Source organism: Etheostoma cragini, chromosome 21, assembly GCF_013103735.1.
Source record: "Etheostoma cragini isolate CJK2018 chromosome 21, CSU_Ecrag_1.0, whole genome shotgun sequence".
In the NCBI taxonomy this organism is placed as follows: Eukaryota; Metazoa; Chordata; class Actinopteri; order Perciformes; family Percidae; genus Etheostoma; species Etheostoma cragini.
Genome location: NC_048427.1, coordinates 18,683,489 through 18,701,980, shown reverse-complemented (window position 1 = coordinate 18,701,980; position 18,492 = coordinate 18,683,489). Strand labels below are relative to the sequence as shown.

The following is an 18,492-nucleotide window of genomic DNA, read 5'->3' as shown; positions in this document are numbered from 1 at the left end:
TGACCTTGAACACGCATTAAAAGCATGCACATGCAACACTTTTTTCTCACTACTTTCTCTCACAAAAACCTGTGTTTGTGGGCAAGGTGAAAAGTTGTCTGTGTGTTAGCTAAACAAAAAAAGTACCGTCTGGTCTGCATTAGCACTATTGCATGTATTAGCACAGTTAGCAACTTAGTGTTCAATCTAACCCATGTGACGCAAACACCCTACCAGCCACTGAGGCAGAATGTGATATAACCTTGGCTGATAAACCGGAAGCTGAGGAAGAGCGGCAGCACCGCCTTGCTCTAATTGGCCTCACCCAGGGAGTAAAGTGCCCCCAGTTCATTTAATTTCCCGACACTTAATGTCGTCTCCTTTTACTGACGATGCTCACTTCTCCGTTTCCCACTTTGACGTGCGTGTTCCATCAACCTGGGTCCTCGGTTATTTGGTTAGTGGACCTGGACCATGGGCATACTGCTTTGCTCACACACAAACACTCACAGTTGCCCTCTGTCTTCCGCTGTCTAGCTCACTGCAGAGGACACCGTTCATCATCACCTCCACTCCACCTTCAGCCCTCCGCTACAGCATGCCTTGGTTGGCCACTGATGCTGAGGCTGTCCTCTTTTCATCCCTTACCTCCAGACCCTAGTCATCTCATCTCCTCCATGTTTCCCATTACTGACGATGTCGCCTCAAGCCGGATGATTGTAAGTGCCTGTAATAACTCACAGCTTTAGTGCATTTCCATTGAAAGCTTTGCGTGTGCACACGTGTGTGCATGCGTGCATGCATGCATGCGTGTCATTGCTCCATAAATGTCACCTGTTTACGATTTGTAACAGGGTGCATCCCCAGCTGCGTGTCAGTCTCTCAATCTGTCATTGCTGAATGTCAGAGCTCCTCTTCCTAGTAAGGAATCCCACATGAGGGAAAAACTCATCCTCCCTTAAATGTTATATACTGTACGGCTAACTCCCCTACATACTGTATTAACTGCCCCAGTAGTAAAATCAGCACTCATTTGATGGTCATAAAACTCTTACCTATACTTTCTTTGGGGTACACTAAATAACAAATAGCCATGGGAAACAAAGAACATCCCTGTGTCCTAGAAATTGGCCTCTCTGTCGAGCTTTGTATTCCAAAAAAACATTAACAGAAGAGTAAAAATGTAAGGAAAGCGTTAAATTGTATTTATCCATTCTGACAAGGTCAGGCATCAAATTTACAATGCAAAACAACACATTTACACCAGAGCCATTGGCTGCAATTACCCCTCTAAAGGAAATTCCTACAGTCAATTAACACATCAATAATTGTCAAAATCCATAACAGTTGAACCTTCAGGTAGTTAGGCAGTGTTCTTATTTAAGATCCTAGTGGCCTGAAGGGTGGAGCTCCTCCTGAGCCTCTCAGTGCTGGCCTGCTATTTACCTTGATGATTCTCCTAGCTTTTTTCTTGCAACATCTGTATAAATATTCTTTATGTGTGTTCATTCTCCATTCAGCCAATTGAACCACTCTCCTGTGTTATTTCTGCACCAGGCACTGATGTTTCCCATTCGGATGCTCGTGATGATGCAGGAATAGAAATTGCTCAAATGACCTAAAATGTTCTTATGCGTCTGAGGTGAAACCGTTACCGCAATAATTGAAAAGCAGACACGAGGCAGAGGTGAATCAGCTGAGGAAGGTTTTATTTGCAAAACGAAATCGTACACCCGTGGCGGCACAGGAACGGAGGTCTCTCCGGTCGGGCAGTGGTCCAGACTGGTCATTAAAGAATGAAAGACGCCATCCCCCATGTGATCCCATATCCGTCTTCGCAGGAGGGATGAAAAAGGCGCACAGGAAACATAAAACCTTGAAAAAAGGATATACGACCTTGCCAAATCACAAACATATCGATTCGCGCAGGACTAATATTGTCACAGGACCTTGGCACTCAGGGGAATATGGTAGGTTATTTGCAGGGGATATTTTTTACTTGACAAATGACATGGCCAATTTGCATGGGATTAACATCACAGAGAACCTCCGTAATTATTACAAATGACTAGGGCTCGCCAAGTAGTAGGCCTACTAATCCCGTGTGAATAGGGTTGAGGATTGATTGTGGAGCCAGGGTTTGTCACAGACCAGGTTGATTGTGGGATGAGTTTCAGATGTGAGACTCTGCCGGGGATCAGGTGAGGGGAGCGGGAAAAGCAATTTACTCTGTAATGCCAAGTTCACTCAGAAAGGAAACAAACTAAAACTCACTGGTTGTGTTCATGTAACTGAAAATAGCAGTTTGCGCAAGCAATATTATATATTAACAGCCTCTCCTTGTTGATATTGTTTGTCTTATTTTACTACGAGCTGTGTACTCTCACACAATCCATGCAGTATCTTATAAAGAAAACATTTGACACGTAAGAAGAATTCAAAGCTAAATGAGTTGTGTTGTTTTTGTAGTGTGAGTTAATTTAGTTGTTCCATAAATTCCCACATTTCCTTTTTCATGAATTTGTTTAATATTTTATCCCACTTTCTCCCAATTTGTGGTAACCATAACCCTAATTTTAAGAAAAATCTTAGAATTTATGGGAACATTGGGCTGTTGGAAGACAGGGCCTAATTTTCAGTGGAAAGAAAATCTTTGAAATGTGGGAACATAGGGCCCTGGGACCATTGGGCTGTGGGACCATAGGGCTGTGGGAACATAGGGCTTTGGGACCATTGGGCTATGGGACCATAGGGCTGTGGGACCATAGGGCTGTGGGAACATAGGGCTGTGGGAACATAGGGCTGGGGGAACATAGCGCTGTGGGAACATAGGGCTGGGGGATAATAGGGCTGTGGGACCATAGGGCTGTGGGAACATAGCGCTGTGGAAACATAGGACTCTGGGACCATAGGGCTGTGGGAACATAGGGCTTTGGGACCATTGGGCTGTGGGACCATAGGACTGTGGGAACATAGAGCTGTGGGAACATAGCGCTATGGTCCCACAGCGCTATAGTCCCACAGCGCTATGTTCCCACAGCCCTGTGGTCCCACAGCCCTATGGTCGTCCCACAGCCCTGTGGGAACATGGGGCTTTGGGACCATGGAGCTGTGGGAACATATGGCTGTGGGAACATAGGGCTGTGGGACCATAGGGCTGTGGGAACATGGAGCTGTGGTACCATTGGGCTGTTGGACCATAGGGCTGTGGGACCATCGGGCTGTGGGACCACCGGGCTGTGGGACCTTACGGCTGTGGGAACATGGGGCTGAATACATTGGGACGGTAGGCAAACTGTAACAGGTCCACTATGCTGGGTGGTGAGAAACAGATGCAATCCTTGACCAGCCATTTTAAATATTCCATCACTACAAGTGAGTGACACTAGGTGGTAGTCATTCAAGCAGACTAGTCTTGTTGTAATTTGACAAAGTTCTATTTTCAACCCAGTATCACGTTTTAAGCGTGTAATGCCAACAACTCCGTAGGAACCAAAGAGAAAAAGCATACATTAGGTTGGGTCTTCTTCTGGTGTCCCTGGTCCGGTCCAATTGACCAGGCTAAACCAGTTGGATTTTATACTAACCGGCTGGCATGTGTCACCTTCTGGCAAATTAAAAACTAGCCTATGTTAGCAACCTGTGCCAACAGCGTCCAAGCACTAAAGCATGTGTAGCAAGCAGTGTTGGGCAATTGCAGTACTTGTTTAATAAACTTCTCAATAGCATTGCATTTTATGAATTATGTGGATTTTCAGTAGCTTAGCACTTCTATTGATCAAGCTGTGCACATGTACAGTATGTTTTAAAAATTATCTCCGATGTAATGTCAACCACATTAACCACGTTGCTGTAGCTTCGCTTGCTACATTTATTTGATGGCTTATGTTAGCTTAAATGTATCGCTTCATTTAAAGTGGAGTAACTGGTAGATTAGCTCTCCATACTTTCTAAAAAGCTTGGTTCACACTGGTCACGACCAATGTGATGACGTGATTAGTTAAATGACAGCACTTTGACGCAGAGTGGCGCCATTAGGGGACATTCAGTAGCAGTGAACGGTGCATGTTCTTTGTTTACCAGTGTGAACTCCTTCCACTGCCTACCTTCCAGCAGGACACTCTGCAAACTGTCCTTCAGGCTGCGGTAGTAGACGGATGACTTTCTAATGCCCCTGTCCTGGAGAAACGTGTCAAATTCCTGGGACACAAATTGCGAGCCGTTGTCTGAAACCAGCTCCTTGGGGTCTCTGCTGAAGACAGTAGAAAGGAACTGTATGACCGCCTGTGTGAGGACCTGCTAGACATGGGCTACCTCAGACCACTTACTGTGATAATCAATAAGCGTTATTGCATAGCGGCAATCTGTTGGTGCCTTATCAAAGTGTCCTACCGCATCAATGGCCACTTTTTCCCATGCTGATTCTGGATATGGCACAGGTTGTAGTGGAGGGGTGTGTGTGACTGCCGACTTGTCGCGTGACTGGCATGTGGCAAAAGTCTTTATGGGTGGGGAGCCCTATGGCTCACCCGGTTAGAGCGTTTGCCCCGTCTTGGCTGAGACCTGCAGGGGGCAGTGTTTGAATCCAACTTGTTGCCCTTTGCACATCATCCCCCATCTCTCTCTCCACCTTTCATGTCAATGCACTTTCAGTGCAATAAAGGGAAAAGCCCCAAAAAATAATCTTAAAAAAAAGTCTTTATGGGTACCTCAACCTGACCTACCATGCCAATGTACTTCTCTGAGTCTCTGTTTTGTTCTTATTATTCCTTGGTGAGGGTTGACAACTTTGTCCCATTCATAATAACAATAACATAATGTCCCTAATCCATTGGCGGTGTGATGGAGGAGTAGCAGCCTCCCATTTAAATGAAATCAAGCGTTTAGCTCATAAGGAGGAAAAGGCAATGACCCTATGTCAGTGAGCAGGGCAAACAGATTGCATTGCACCAAAAAAACAATCAGAAACAGCAGCCAAGGGAGAAGGTGATGTTCCAAGCAAACGCATTAGAGATAACTTTGAAAAAAGATGACCAGAAAGGAACAAGCTTTATCACATAATGGGTCTTTGTTTGGAAATATTCTTGCTAAATTGGCTTTTGAGAAGTGACACAGGTTCAACTGAATCTCTAATACCAATGTCAAAGTTATCTAAGCTATTTCCTAGCGTCTCCCGTATGGAACCAAAACTCAGACTGAAGGGCTATGGGGGAAGTACTATTCCTGTACAGGCATGCTTGAAAGCTAAAGTAGCAGTTGGTGGCCACAATACTGACAAAGACCTCTCCATCGTAAAAACATGGGTCTGCAGTGTTAGGCAGAGAATATATTTTTTGCATTCAAAATGCAGATAACAGTCAATATGCTGAACAAGAGCAGACTGTCTTTTATTTATTCCCATATCATGGATAGCTGCAACCTCTCTATTTCATATATTGGAGAACAGTGGGAAATTGACTTGGGGGACGCAGCTGTCTGATGGGGAATGGGAAATAGCTCTTACTAGAGCAGGATATCAAGGGCTCTGTTTACACCTATCACCATGTCTAGTCACTGGGGGACCATAGGCAGGCTGGGGGGACTCATATGAATGATAAAAAACCTCTTAAAGTGAATTTTTCATGCCATGGGACCTTTGATACATGTCTCAATCATCGGTGTATATTTTCATATCCATGTCTACTTCACTGTTACTGTTTGAAGCACTTTTCACCTGTATGTGTATGCCTTCTGTCATTGTGTTATTATTCTTTAAAACTTGTACTTGTAAAATATGAATACTAACATTTAACCTGGAAAAAGAACATTTCCAAAACCTAACACGCCAAAGAAAAACAGCAACCCAAAACAAAGGGAAAGGAAAGTTGGGGTCCCTTACTGGAGCTGCTGCCCCCGCGACCCGATACCGGATAACCGGATGAAGATGGATGGATGGATGCATCAGGATTACTACCATCCAGAAACTGTCCGAGGGCGGACTGGAAGCAAGATAAATCATGTCCATTAGCAATCACAGGTCATAAACTTCTTTACACAGCTACTGGGAACCTTCTGTGGATAATAAAAAAACATTGATTTGCACTAGTAGTGAAAACGTCAGGCCTTTGGATGCAAGCCCCCCAAACAGCTCACGATCACCTGCTAAATGACAGAGATCCAGTATGGAATTGATGGACAGCTGTTTCAACAACTGTTCTTTTAATGGCAGTATGCAATTCAATTCCTATAAAAATTCATCAGCACCCATGACTGTCATGATGCTTCGGTTTTGTAGGAGCATTAACCTACTTTTCTGCATGAATATGTTAATGTATATGATTTATATGTTAATGCATACAAGCTACTCTGTGTTGTAAATACACATTTATTGGCCTAAGCACACTCCTTTTCAGAAGACCCAGGGATAAAACCCAGGGATACCACCACTCCCACACACCACCACCACCTTTGGATCTCAGCAACTAAAGGGAGTCAAAAGGAGACACTTAAATAACGGGGTTGCACTCAAAACAACAGTTAAAAAACTAGAAATGTATTTGATTTGAAGCTAAATATAACCCAAACAATATAAGCTGCCAAAACTACTACCTTGCAGCTGAGTGGTTGCATAACACAAAGTAAACGGAGCTCTAAAATAGTGTAAAAAATGGATACAATCGCAGCAAACAACAATAAAATCAGTGTGCAGCCACTACTGCACCTGCGCAACAACAGAGAGGCAAGGTGACTTAGGAGTGGAATGTACCAAAGAGCAGAAGGCAGCCAAGAGGACTCAAACCTGTCTTTTTGGAATGCCCTCTGGCTGTAATTAGCTGATAAGCACCAGGCAGTCAAGAAGTCAGACTACCATGCTGCACACAACACCACTAAATCATCCTGCAACAATTTAGTTTGTCATATTCTGTATTCATTACATTATATCCTTAATTGTGAAGGCTCTAGTAAATAACACGAAAATTGAAGAGTGAGGCTGTGGAGAGCAATGTAGAGATTCTGTGAAGGAAGACGATTGGGGAATGTAAAACAAGTCCCGAAAGTTACGTAAGGTTGTTCTTAATCCCTTTGCCCGCGATCAGTAGAGAGTGTCGTCTTTCGTCATTGATCACTGGTTGTCATGGCAGATGTAGGGCGGCCTCAAGCCCATCAGCTCTGCTCCGTTCTGCAACATGCTGGGATCCTAATGGAATGATTTCCTCTCAGAGAGAAAAACAGACAGGGAAAGAGGGAGAAAGAGATAGTTGCACAGACAGAGAAAGGCAGCAGAACTCTTTAACCCTTTGGGCCGATGAGATAGGAAGACGGGTGCTTGGTATCGCAGCATGGCTGTGATTGCTTTGGGTATTGTCGAGTGAGCCATCAGATTGAGTTGAATTTTCTTTACAGGTCAAGAAACGCAACCCTCCTGAGTCTGAATGCTTTCCAATTGACCATCAACCAGCTGATTATTCTGAGCGTCAAACTTTATTCAAATTAACCTGCCACAAATGCTGTTCAATTTTTTTTTTTTATGTGGTTTCAACCAGGAAAAAAAAGTCATAACTGGATTTTTATGCAGTATTTCCAGTTGGAGACACATTATATCTTAATTCTGGGAAAAGGTGGTACTGACATTACCTCTGTGACGCTACCTATACGCCCTCAGATCTTCGCTCTTGGTCTTTTTCCACTCAAGACAAGATTGTCATGTATTCATATAGAACAATCAATGTATGTTCATTACAGGCTGTACATAAAAACAGATATAAATGAAGTATTGCACAGTTGGAGGTGACACAGTTTAGCCTTTTCCTGTCTCAGTGTATTGTTGAGGTGAGCACCCAGATATTATGTCTCCACCATCTCAATGTTGACACCCTGTCAAAGTCAACCTATTATTGATACTGGTAACAACAATTAGAAGTAAGGGTACTTTGTGGACAACAGTACTGCTGAGTACTCCATTACATGAGCTGATGTTCTGTGGAAGCTTATGATCCCACATGATGAAAAGAAACAAAGCAGGTGAAAAGTTGATGAATGACTGTAAATAAAAAAAACACACATGGTAGGTGACCACAATATTGCAATAAGGGCAACCGGAACGATTGGTTCATTTACATTTTAGCATACATTTAGCATATTACTTAAGCAGTTGCACATCTTGTTTTCCCATCTTGTATATATTTAAATATTTGTTCTTAAATTCTTATATTTTATTATTATTATTATTATTATTTCATGAATATGAACTTATGTCTCCAGAGGTAAAATCACAAGGTTTGTCCTCTGCTGATAGTAGTTCCATGCTGTCACCTAGTGTCCATTCTATGAATCTAGACTGGAGCAACTGAAGATTCAGGTTTTTGTATTTTATCGTATTGAACACAATTCATTTTGCTCTCTGTCATCTAGTATACTCGCTGTCATAATACCAAATATCCACTGCTTTGAGCTTGCATGTCCAAATCCAACTTTTAATTATGAGTTTTAAGGTTAAATCTAAATCACTCCTATTATTTAGAATATTTTCAGGACTTTACCTTGCTGTCCGACAGCCCTTTATGACGGGGAACTGAAGCTGTTGTCTTTGCACTCCACCTCCTGCACTCCTTTGACAAAAACAGTCATTTGACCTCACAGCACACGGGAGTTGCTGCTCTACTGCTGCCTCCGTCAGTTAGTAAGTTTGTGCCTTACAGGGTTACTTCAGACTCACCAAGTCAAAGGAGTCTGGTGGCTTTCATGACACCATAGATAATAGTATATTGAATTATTATACATCTCATGAAACCCAAGTTCCTTTATTAACGGCTTGTCTCACATTGCCAGACTTTGCTCCAGAGTGCTACAGAGGAGGGTCTGACTAGTCCACACAGCATTCTGGGATGGGAGGAAAATCACGCTCTGGTTCATTGGCATTTCATTAAACCCATCACAATTGTCTTGGGCTTCCTTGAACTCCGGCACAGTGCCGCTGCAAAACATCCTCGGGAAGGAACTTTTTTTCGTGCAACATGCATACGTTCAAAAGTTGTTTTAGTCGTGCAACAGAAAACTCAGATCAGACAGACAGTTTAGTCTGGATTTACCCTGCAGAGATCTGAGGAGCAGTTAACCATAGTCCTCAGAAATCACCCGGAGTTTAGTACGACACAAAGAAAGAGGAAGGTGAAGGACATTTGGCAGAATTTCTTGCAGCACAGGAGCAAGTGGAACATTGTCGATATAGAGTAACAGCTCGCTGACATGTATATGAGCGGACTGGGTGATTGATTAGAAAGTGAGAGTCACACAAGAATCCTTAGGCCATTAAATAATACATACTGACCCTTCACAAAGGGTGGCTTATCCCAAAGTAACCAGCAAGTAAAAACACAACAGTTCTGATAACTAAACCTGAAAAGATTAAACAAAAAGAAAACTGTGAAATGAAAGTAGTTTAGTTGACTTTATTGAGCAACAGTGCAAATTATTATTAGTACACAGTAACAGAGGGTTTCTTAGGCAGCATGGGTGGAAATGCGAGGCAGCAAAAACACAGGTGGAGCGTCTCTGCGTCCTTCAGATCTCTGCGAATCGGCTTGGGGGGCAACTAGTGCTGGTTGGACTTGATTGAGACGGTAGACGATGTGGAGGATGAAGAAGCACCTCTGGTTCACAGCTGCAGATGTGGAAGTCTGGGAAGGCCTGGAGGAATCGGAACGGATCGTCAGAAAAAACTCCATTCAAAATCTGTCAGTCAGTTGTAAAAAACAACAACAGAGTTTTTCATCTACCATGATCCACACTGCCTTGACTTCAGACTTGTGGGAGGAAGAAGAGCTCCTTCTGGGCTATGGCGTTCTGTAGGTCCATCTTGATGGGTGTTTGTCATTAGACAGACCTGTGAGAAGAAGAAGAAGATGATGTAAACCGGGGTCTTCAACATTTTTTTAGGCCAAGGAACCCTAACCTGAAAGAAAGACAGAGCAGGGACTTGCTACCACATATAGTTTCAAATTAAGTTACATATGAAACTGGGACTACAACAACACGTAGGATGGCCTAAAGAATCAAAACGTTGAGAGTTTTTGTTGATTTTCTTTTCAGTTTTTTGGTGCTTTTTCTGAAATCTGTGTTGCTTTTGCAACACATTTGTCAGGGTTTTTTCAAATGAGTTTTTTTGACACTATGTCAATGTCTTTGTTGCTTTTTTCATCCCATGCAGACACTTCCCGGGATGTCCCTAAATAGCTGAGATCTCTGTATTTAGTTACATTCCACCACTGTCAGTGACTGCTGATTAGGATGCCTATTGTTTTTGGGGATATTTTGGCAGTTTGGTGCTCCATAAGATCTTTTTGTTAAAGGGTGTGTGGCCCTTTGGCCCTTGGTCCGGTAAACATTGAGAAACAGTGGTGTAAGGGTTTCTATTCACCAATGTGTCTTTGGCCCCTGCTGTTCCACTTTGGTGTGTACGTAGAACCAAGATAGGAGGTGGAGGTGCAGGTCACTGGAAGAGGCTGTAGGTGGAGGCTCGGGGTGGCGTTATCTGGCAGAATATCAAAGGTGGAGGCAGCTGGGCAAGTTTCTGAAAAAAAAAGGCTGTAGGTAGAGGTTTAGTGTTGCATCACCAGACCTATCTCCCTATGGAGTAAGGCCTGGCTACCCCACAGATGCATTCTGGGATAGGGGAACAATGGTTTGCATTTTGTTAAAGTGCTCATGTTATACTTTTGGGCATTTTTCCCTTTCTTTCATTGTGTTATAAATCTTTTTTTGTGCAAGTAATAGGTTAACAAAGTGAAAAAGAAAGGTACAACCTCTAAATACAATTATTAACTTGAAAATGAGCACGATATGAGCACTTTAACCAATCACAATCGTGAAGGGGGGGGGGGGGGGGGGGGGGGGGGGGGGGGGGGGAGCCTTTGCAGAGGTTGTTTGTGTCCTGGCAGGTGAGTCAGATTGCTGTTGAGGCTGAAACTGGATTAAAGAGTTTGTTAACAGAAGGTGATTCAAAATCATCAGTCAAATCATTCTTCAGTTTTTTGTCTTCTTAAAATTACTTAAAACCACAATACTTACCCTTAAACTACAATACTTACCCTTAAACTACAATACTTACCCTTGAACTACAATACTTACCCTGAAACTACAATGCTTACACTTAACTAAAATACTTATCCTTAAACTATAATACTTAACTTAAAACTATGATACTTAAAACTACAATAATTAACTTTAAACTATAATACTTAACTTAAAACTACAATACTTAACTTATAACTTAACTTAAAACTATAATACTTAACTTACAACTACAATACTTAACTTAAAACTACAACACTTAACTTAACACTTAACTTAAAACTACAAAACTTAACTTATCACTTAACTTAAAACTATAACACCTAACTTACAACTACAGTACTTAACTTGAAACTACAATACTTAACACTTGACTTAAATCTACAATTCTTAACTTAAAACTAAAATACTTAACTTAACACTTAACTTAAAACTACAATACCTAACTTACAACTAAAATACTTAACTTAAAACTATGAAACTTAACTTAAAACTACAATACTTAACTTAACACTTAACTTAAAACTACAATACGTAACTTACAACTACTATAGGCCTACTTAACTTAAAACTACGATATTTTAACTGAATCTCCAGCATTATGTAGAGATTTGACCTTGTTGAACTATAACAAGGACTTATTTTCTAGCTCTTTTCTTTGGGGGGGGGTGACGGGCTTGGGTTCTCCCGATATGTCCACATCATAAAGAGGAGGATAGACTCCGACCCCATAGGAGACGTCCACGTGCACCCGGCCGTCTTCACCGACCGTCTCAGTGAACGTGGGACGGTCCAGTCTCTCCCACAGCTTCTGCTTGATGCAACGTCCCAGGTTTAAACTGTACGGACGCTGGCGGCCGTTCTTGTACCTGCGAAGCAGAAGAAACAGAAATGAAAACATTATGAAAAAACAAGTGATTGAAAAGTTATATATGGAGGGTTTCCCCTCGGTTTGTGGAAGAAAAAAGTTCTCTTTGTGGGATTGTGTCTCTTAGCACTCAAAAACTTGCCATAGAATTGAAGTGTATTGCCGACCTGGTGGCCCACAGGGCCTATTGCCCCTTGGAATGATTGTTTTTATGTATTTTTATGAAGTTTTCTAAACTATAGTTACAGTTACAGCTCGGTTTGACACGTAGACGTAGTCGTATTTTGAGATCTCCAGTTAGCTTTTAGAGCTGACTTGATGAAGGGCCCTCTGGAATCTGTCTTATAGTTTCCTTAAATTCTCAATTTCCTAATACCAATATAGTCTATGATTCTGTTATCAACAAAAAATAATTGAGCCCTGCATTAACGTTGCCTTCAATCTGTGACGGGCCCCCAACCAAAGATGCTTGCCACCGAGCTTAAAAACTCTGCCCAGCAACTACAGCCATTAGATGGGAGTTATACTAGTCATTCGTTAGGTAATGCACCTAAAAAACTTATAATTTCAAGGGAAACAGAGAGGTAGATTTGAACAAGTTCTGCTTTTTGACCTAAACATACCTTAGCATATCATCTACAACCTCGTGGTAGAGCTGCTGGTACTCTTCCACAGAGCGGTTGTGGATCTTCAGAGGCCCGTCGTGGTGCAGGGGCGCAGAGGAGAGCTGGAGGCTGGGGGCCGCGGTGGACGCCACCGGCAGGTCAGCTGGCAAGATGGTGGCCTCAAGCTGCGGGACCAAACCCGATGACCCTGCGATCTCAACAGCTGGGGTGGAAGGCTGGGGAGATAGACCCCAGTTCGACACCTCAGAAGCTGGATTCTCAGCAGGCTCGTCGTGGTGCAGGGGCGCAGAGGAGAGCTGGAGGCCGGGGGCCGCGGTGGACGCCACCGGCAGGTCAGCTGGCAAGATGGTGGCCTCAAGCTGTGGGACCAAACCCGATGACCCTGCGATCTCAACATCTGGGGTGGAAGGCTGGGGAGAAGGATCCCAGTTCGACACCTCAGAAGCTGGATTCCCAGCAGAAGGTTTAGGAGGGCGGGCCACGGAGGTCCGCTTCCTCTTCTGGGGACGTTCGCCACAGGCAGCAGAGTGCGGGCGCTTTCGCTTTAAATGCGGCACCTGTGGAAAGCCAAGTCAATTATTATTTTCTTGAAACAATGTGCAAGCACATTTGTAACCAAATGTAGGTCATTCCTTTCCAATAAACAATGCACATACAGCGTGGATTAAATAAAAAAAAACATAACAGACACATTATTTACAGAATCAGAAATTACTCTGTGTTATAAAACTAATCAAATGTACGTATGCAAATGGAATACTACATACAGGGTTTCCCCCATATATATGTGGCAAGTGTCTTTTTATTTTTATTTTTATGAGTACTCGGCTGGGGCCATTCCCAGACTGATGGCAGTATTAATATAGATAGTGTCAGCAATACTTAATAATGGACAGAATTGCAAAATTATAAAAAAGAATTTAAAAAAAAAAGCCAGAGGGCCCTACATTAAGTCAGTGTTAAAAGCTAAATGGATCATCGTTTCCAAAATGTCTCTGTGTGTGCCCGTCCAAACTGCAAAGCAACTCTGGACTTTTCTAAACAAAATGGGGACATGGGAGTTTCAAAATGTCTCCATTTTAGGGTCTCTGAAACATCGGAGTGGTGTGGACGCGAGGCGTAAGCCTTTGGTTTTCAAATCAAAATGCAGTATTGTAGATATAGCCTAAAAGAAGTTACTGAAATGTAACACCAATGAGCAGTGCAACAGTCTGTCCAGAAGGCCCCGCACTGTGTCCCTGTCGTTCTACTCTGCTATGTGTTCACCATTTTGATAACTGTCTAAATCTGGAGTTCTTGAGGGTTACGTTGCGACCAAATTGGGACTAAATTGTTCTTTTTTGGTCCAAAATCCAAGAATCAAATGGCTCACCTGGTCGTCCCTGCAGCAAGGACACCAGGCTGCACGCCTCTTCACGCCCTCTGCCTGGCGTGCAGAGATTCTCCTTTTTCTGGAGTCAGGGTCTTGTAACACCTGGCATTGAATAAAGTAAACAAAAAAAAACTGAAACTTTCCCTTAAAACTGACTTTTCTATTCACAAACACCCAGTAAGAGCCCAATTTCAACTCCTGGGGTTCATGGAGGCCAGATTAAGTTTTTTTTTTAAACCTGGACCCTATTTTTCACATTTTTGTGCCAATGTGATTGATGGGAACCAACATTTTGGAAATTGTTCAAGTATCAAGCAAGAAAACTGCAGTTGACAGCAGTAAAACAAGCTGGAAGTGCTTGTTTGGTCTCTGACTACGTTATGGAAAGCATCCCTACATAGATAGACCTACAGATTTTGAAATCAACAAGACCATGATTCAAAAAATGAACATCATTTTGGGTTGCAGAAGACTTAAAACTAGCGATTGAGACCATGGGCTCATTATGAAACTGTTTCCTGAGGTGAGAAGTGAATCACTTTCTCATAGACTTCTACAGAAACCGACCCCCCTTTGCAACCGCATGTGCTGAAATTCAGATATAATGCAAGTTTAAGGCACTTAACACCACATTTGCAGCACTTTGCTGAACCGGAGGCTCTGTCCAGTAATATTAATAGTCTATGGTTCAAATCTCACATTTTCCATGCTGAAGGTTTGGTGTGAGTCTTTAGCTCTTGTCAGGATGGAAGAAGTCCTCAGTAGGGATAGAAATGTGGAAGTAATTGTCGAGTGGAGCTTGACAGAAACACTTTTTCTTGACCTTGTGTGGATTTTGTTTTTTTTTAAATAAATGATGCACATGCCTCACATAAATTATGCACCTGGAGACCATGCATAGCAACCATGGGACAATGCATTTTGGCTGACAAACATTAGCCTCTTTTAAAATTTTAGAATTTAAATGTAAACATAGTTTGGCTTTCAAATACAAACAGCCAGGTGTATGTCCATGAAATTAGGTTACACTCTCGCCACTAAAGCTAATTGAATTATCTTATTATATATCAATTATCGTTCTGCTAAATTAAAAGTCAATGTAAAAACAATAACATGTGTAAAATCAACAAAATTGATCAGTTTATATATCACAGCTTCAGTGAAAACCTTGTTTATCTCTGTTCTTAGGAGTTTTCCAATCAACTTTTAACTTCTAAAGACTCCTTTAGACAGACCGATGCAGTTGTCTTGAATTTCTTGGATTTAATTTCCAGATATATGCTTAAAAGTGGCCTAGCTATGGGCCATGTTGTGTAATGACATAGGCCTAATATTGAAATTTATCCTGCAACTACAACTAAAACTGAAAAATTAGAAAAATTAAATACCCCTTTAGCCATTTTAGAGGAATTAAGTAAATAACCATTTCAGCTTATCTTCAAACCATCATAATAATATTAGCATTAAATAATATTCTATATAGGCCAAATGTAGATACACAGTATATATCATATATATTAGGCCTATACGTGAAAAATGATGTTTTTATATTCCCATATGGCTCAACTCTACAGGTTAGCAGTGTCAGTGAACTTTGTCTCGAATGTCAAATACATAGAAAACACTGCAGGCTTTCAAAGGGTTCAAATCTCACATTTTCCATGCTGGAGGTTTGGTGTGTGGCTTTAGTCAGTCTCTGTGAGGCTTTAGCTCTTGTCAGGATGGAAGAAGTCCTCAGTAGGAATGGAAATGTGGAGGAATTGTCGAGTGGAGGTGGAGAGAAACACGTTTTCTTGACCTTGTGGAGATTTTGTTTTTGTTTAAATGACGGCCTCACATAAATGATGCACCTGGAGACCAAACATGACAACCGTGGAACCCTGCATTCATCTCACCTGTGTTATCTGACCAGTCTGTAGAACCAATCAACAGCTCTGCCTGTGTGACATATTGTCTGCTATACACATGTGGTTTTAGGGTTAGAGTATTTATTTGGGCCTTCAATTTTGAAATTGTACTATAGGTTGCATCCAACCAGTTGGACACACACATACACACACATATAGACTGCATATGTTATAAAGACTGTATGTATTATTTTAATTTTTTTAAACATTTAATAAAGAAAATCAATAAAGGCCAGGATGGCTTTGACTTAGACTCTTTATTAATCCTTTTGGGATGACTCCCGCAAAGAAATGAAAATTTCCAGCATCCATTTTAGCAAGAAAAAAAGACAGTATAGAGATAACAAAAATAACAGTAATAATAATAATAACAATAAGAACATTCGTCAATAAAAACACATAAAAAGACGTTAACCATAAATTACGATTAAAAAGTGTCAGTGTTGAAGTTAAAGTAACCAGGTATTAATGTAAGTCCAGGTGTGCATGTAAGTATGTATGTATGCATGTATGTATGTATACTGTATATATATATATATATATATATATATATATATATATATATATATATATATATATGTGTGTGTATGTATGTATCTATGTACATATGTATTGTCCTCTCTGCCCTATTTCCTCTGCTTCCACCTCAACTCCCTTTAGCAGGACTGGTCTCGGTCTTGGTCTGGACCTCCTAAAGTCAATGACCAGCTCCTTCGTCTTAGAAGTGTTGAGCTGTAGGCAGTTAGTGCGACACCAGAGAGTCCAAAGTCCTGAGTCCCCACTAGACTCTGATACTGCTCCTTCCTGTCACGCTTGATACACCCAACGATGGCTGTGTCATCTGTGTACTTCTATATATGACATAGCTCCGGGTTGTAACAGAAGTCCGAGGTGTACAGGGTGAAGAGAAGAGGGGCCAGCACTGTGCCCTGGGGGACTCCAGTGCTTCTGACCACTGTGTCAGACATGATGTTCAGCCTGACGTACTGTGGCCTGTCAGTGAGGTAGTCTCTGATCCAGTCTACCAGATAGGGATCCACTCCCATGCTGTTCAGTTTGTCCTGAAGTATAGGGGCCCGGATGGTATTGAAGGCCCTGGAGTAGTCCAAGAAGAGGACCCTCACTGTGCCGTTCCCCTGATCAAGATGGGAGCGGACCCAGTGTAGCATGTAGCATCTGTATGCATTAAAAACACAAAAGCTACATATAATACACAATACAATTTCCGACAGCAAAAACAAACAAACCAAAAACATATCACACAATATACATATACATAATGGATCTATATAAACAATAGGCCTACATATTAAATATGTGTAGAAAGTAAGTGACTGAGAAAGGAAAACAGATAAAAAGATACACAACTAATCATACTGTGGAATTAGTAAATTGTGTTCACAACTTTTAATACAGGATACATAACCAATATGGTGTTAAGGAAGCTCAACAACTACATTTTTATGAAAGCCTATACATTTGTTGCTTTTTAAAAAATGTGTTATTCAAGATGTGACTTAATTTCCACTACAAAAAGAAATGGCAGGCGGCATGTATGATGACATATGGAGGGTGTGTGCCACCTTTCACCTAGAACTTGTTGGGAAAACCCTTCATTTTTTATTTACATCTCTTGTCTTTTTTTCCAAGACAAAAAATGGTAATAACTGTCTGAATGACAACAGTATTAAAACTCTCATAGAGTTTTTACATGGAGACCCTGAGCCGTCTGTGTGTCATTCCTCCCTGTAAATAGTGTAAGCAGTAAACAGTGGGCCAGTATAGTACTGACTGTCCACTGTTTACTGCTTACAGTACTAGTTGTAGAGTCTGATGGCATGGATGGAAAAGGAGTGGTGGAGATGTGATGAAAAGATGAAAAGACAGTCAGAGAAATGCATCCTTACATAACTGCGGTCCTAAGAAATGTGTGTGCACTGAGAATGAATTATCCAAAATGTGAATTGAAACTTGAAAACATTATACTCAAAATGACACTTATCAACTGGTGTGTTAATAATGAAGTCTAATGCTCTAGTCCTGCTCAGATTTTGGTTTCCGGGGATTCGTTTGCACAGGGTTACATCATAAGATGAGATGAGATGGACTTGCTGGGGAAAGTCCTGTGCTACAGCAGTTACAAAGAAAAAATGTACACACCTCAGAATAACACAAATACATGTTAAGTAGACATTCAGAGCTTCTACAAACTATGGGGACAGTTTACTGCATACCTTAAGAATCACCTGCCCAGAAGTCTACCAAGTAACTGATTCATGCTGTATTGTTTCAAGTAAAAAGCGGGGTATTTTTCCTTTTTCATTTCTTTATTACTTTGCTTTTTAATCTTAAGCAAGGTTGTATATGTGTGCATGTTTATGTATGTACAGTATAGGTTTGTACACTTACATGTGCAGATCCTGATATCCTAATAATATTTATGTGTATGGAAGGTTATGTATGCAGTGTTATGGTGTGCCAAATTTGATATAACTCCAATAAATATTATGTATGTATGCAGTACAGTGGTGCTCATAAGTTTACATGCTCATGCTTAAGTTGACTAAAAATAGGTATAAAAAAAATCATGTTTTGGAAATGTATTTTAATGCCTTAATTTAAAAAAGAAAGAAAAATCCAACCTTTAAGGACACCAATTTTCTTTGTGAATGAATAATGTATTGTAAATAA

General features: G+C 41.3%; 1 protein-coding gene across 1 annotated transcript; it reads right to left on the bottom strand.

Moving 5' to 3' along the window:
• Positions 1–11,447: 11,447 nt before the first annotated feature.
• LOC117937420 lies at positions 11,448–15,697 on the bottom strand. The gene is made up of 4 exons (XM_034861394.1): positions 15,549–15,697; positions 13,895–13,996; positions 12,520–13,079; positions 11,448–11,897 (listed from the first exon to the last, which is right to left on the bottom strand). The coding sequence occupies exons 1-4, from the start codon at positions 15,555–15,557 to the stop codon at positions 11,654–11,656; spliced, it is 915 nt and encodes a 304-aa protein (XP_034717285.1). The 5' UTR covers positions 15,558–15,697; the 3' UTR covers positions 11,448–11,653.
• Between the last annotated feature and the right edge of the window lie 2,795 nt (positions 15,698–18,492).

Bases quoted from the DNA above. Each gene is read 5' to 3' on its own strand.
- LOC117937420 (XM_034861394.1), bottom strand. The intron at 13,080-13,894 runs GTGAGCCATTTG...GGCTTTCCACAG, and splicing joins CTTGCTGCAGGGACGACCAG to GTGCCGCATTTAAAGCGAAA. The intron at 11,898-12,519 runs GTATGTTTAGGT...TCTGCTTCGCAG, and splicing joins GTTGTAGATGATATGCTAAG to GTACAAGAACGGCCGCCAGC.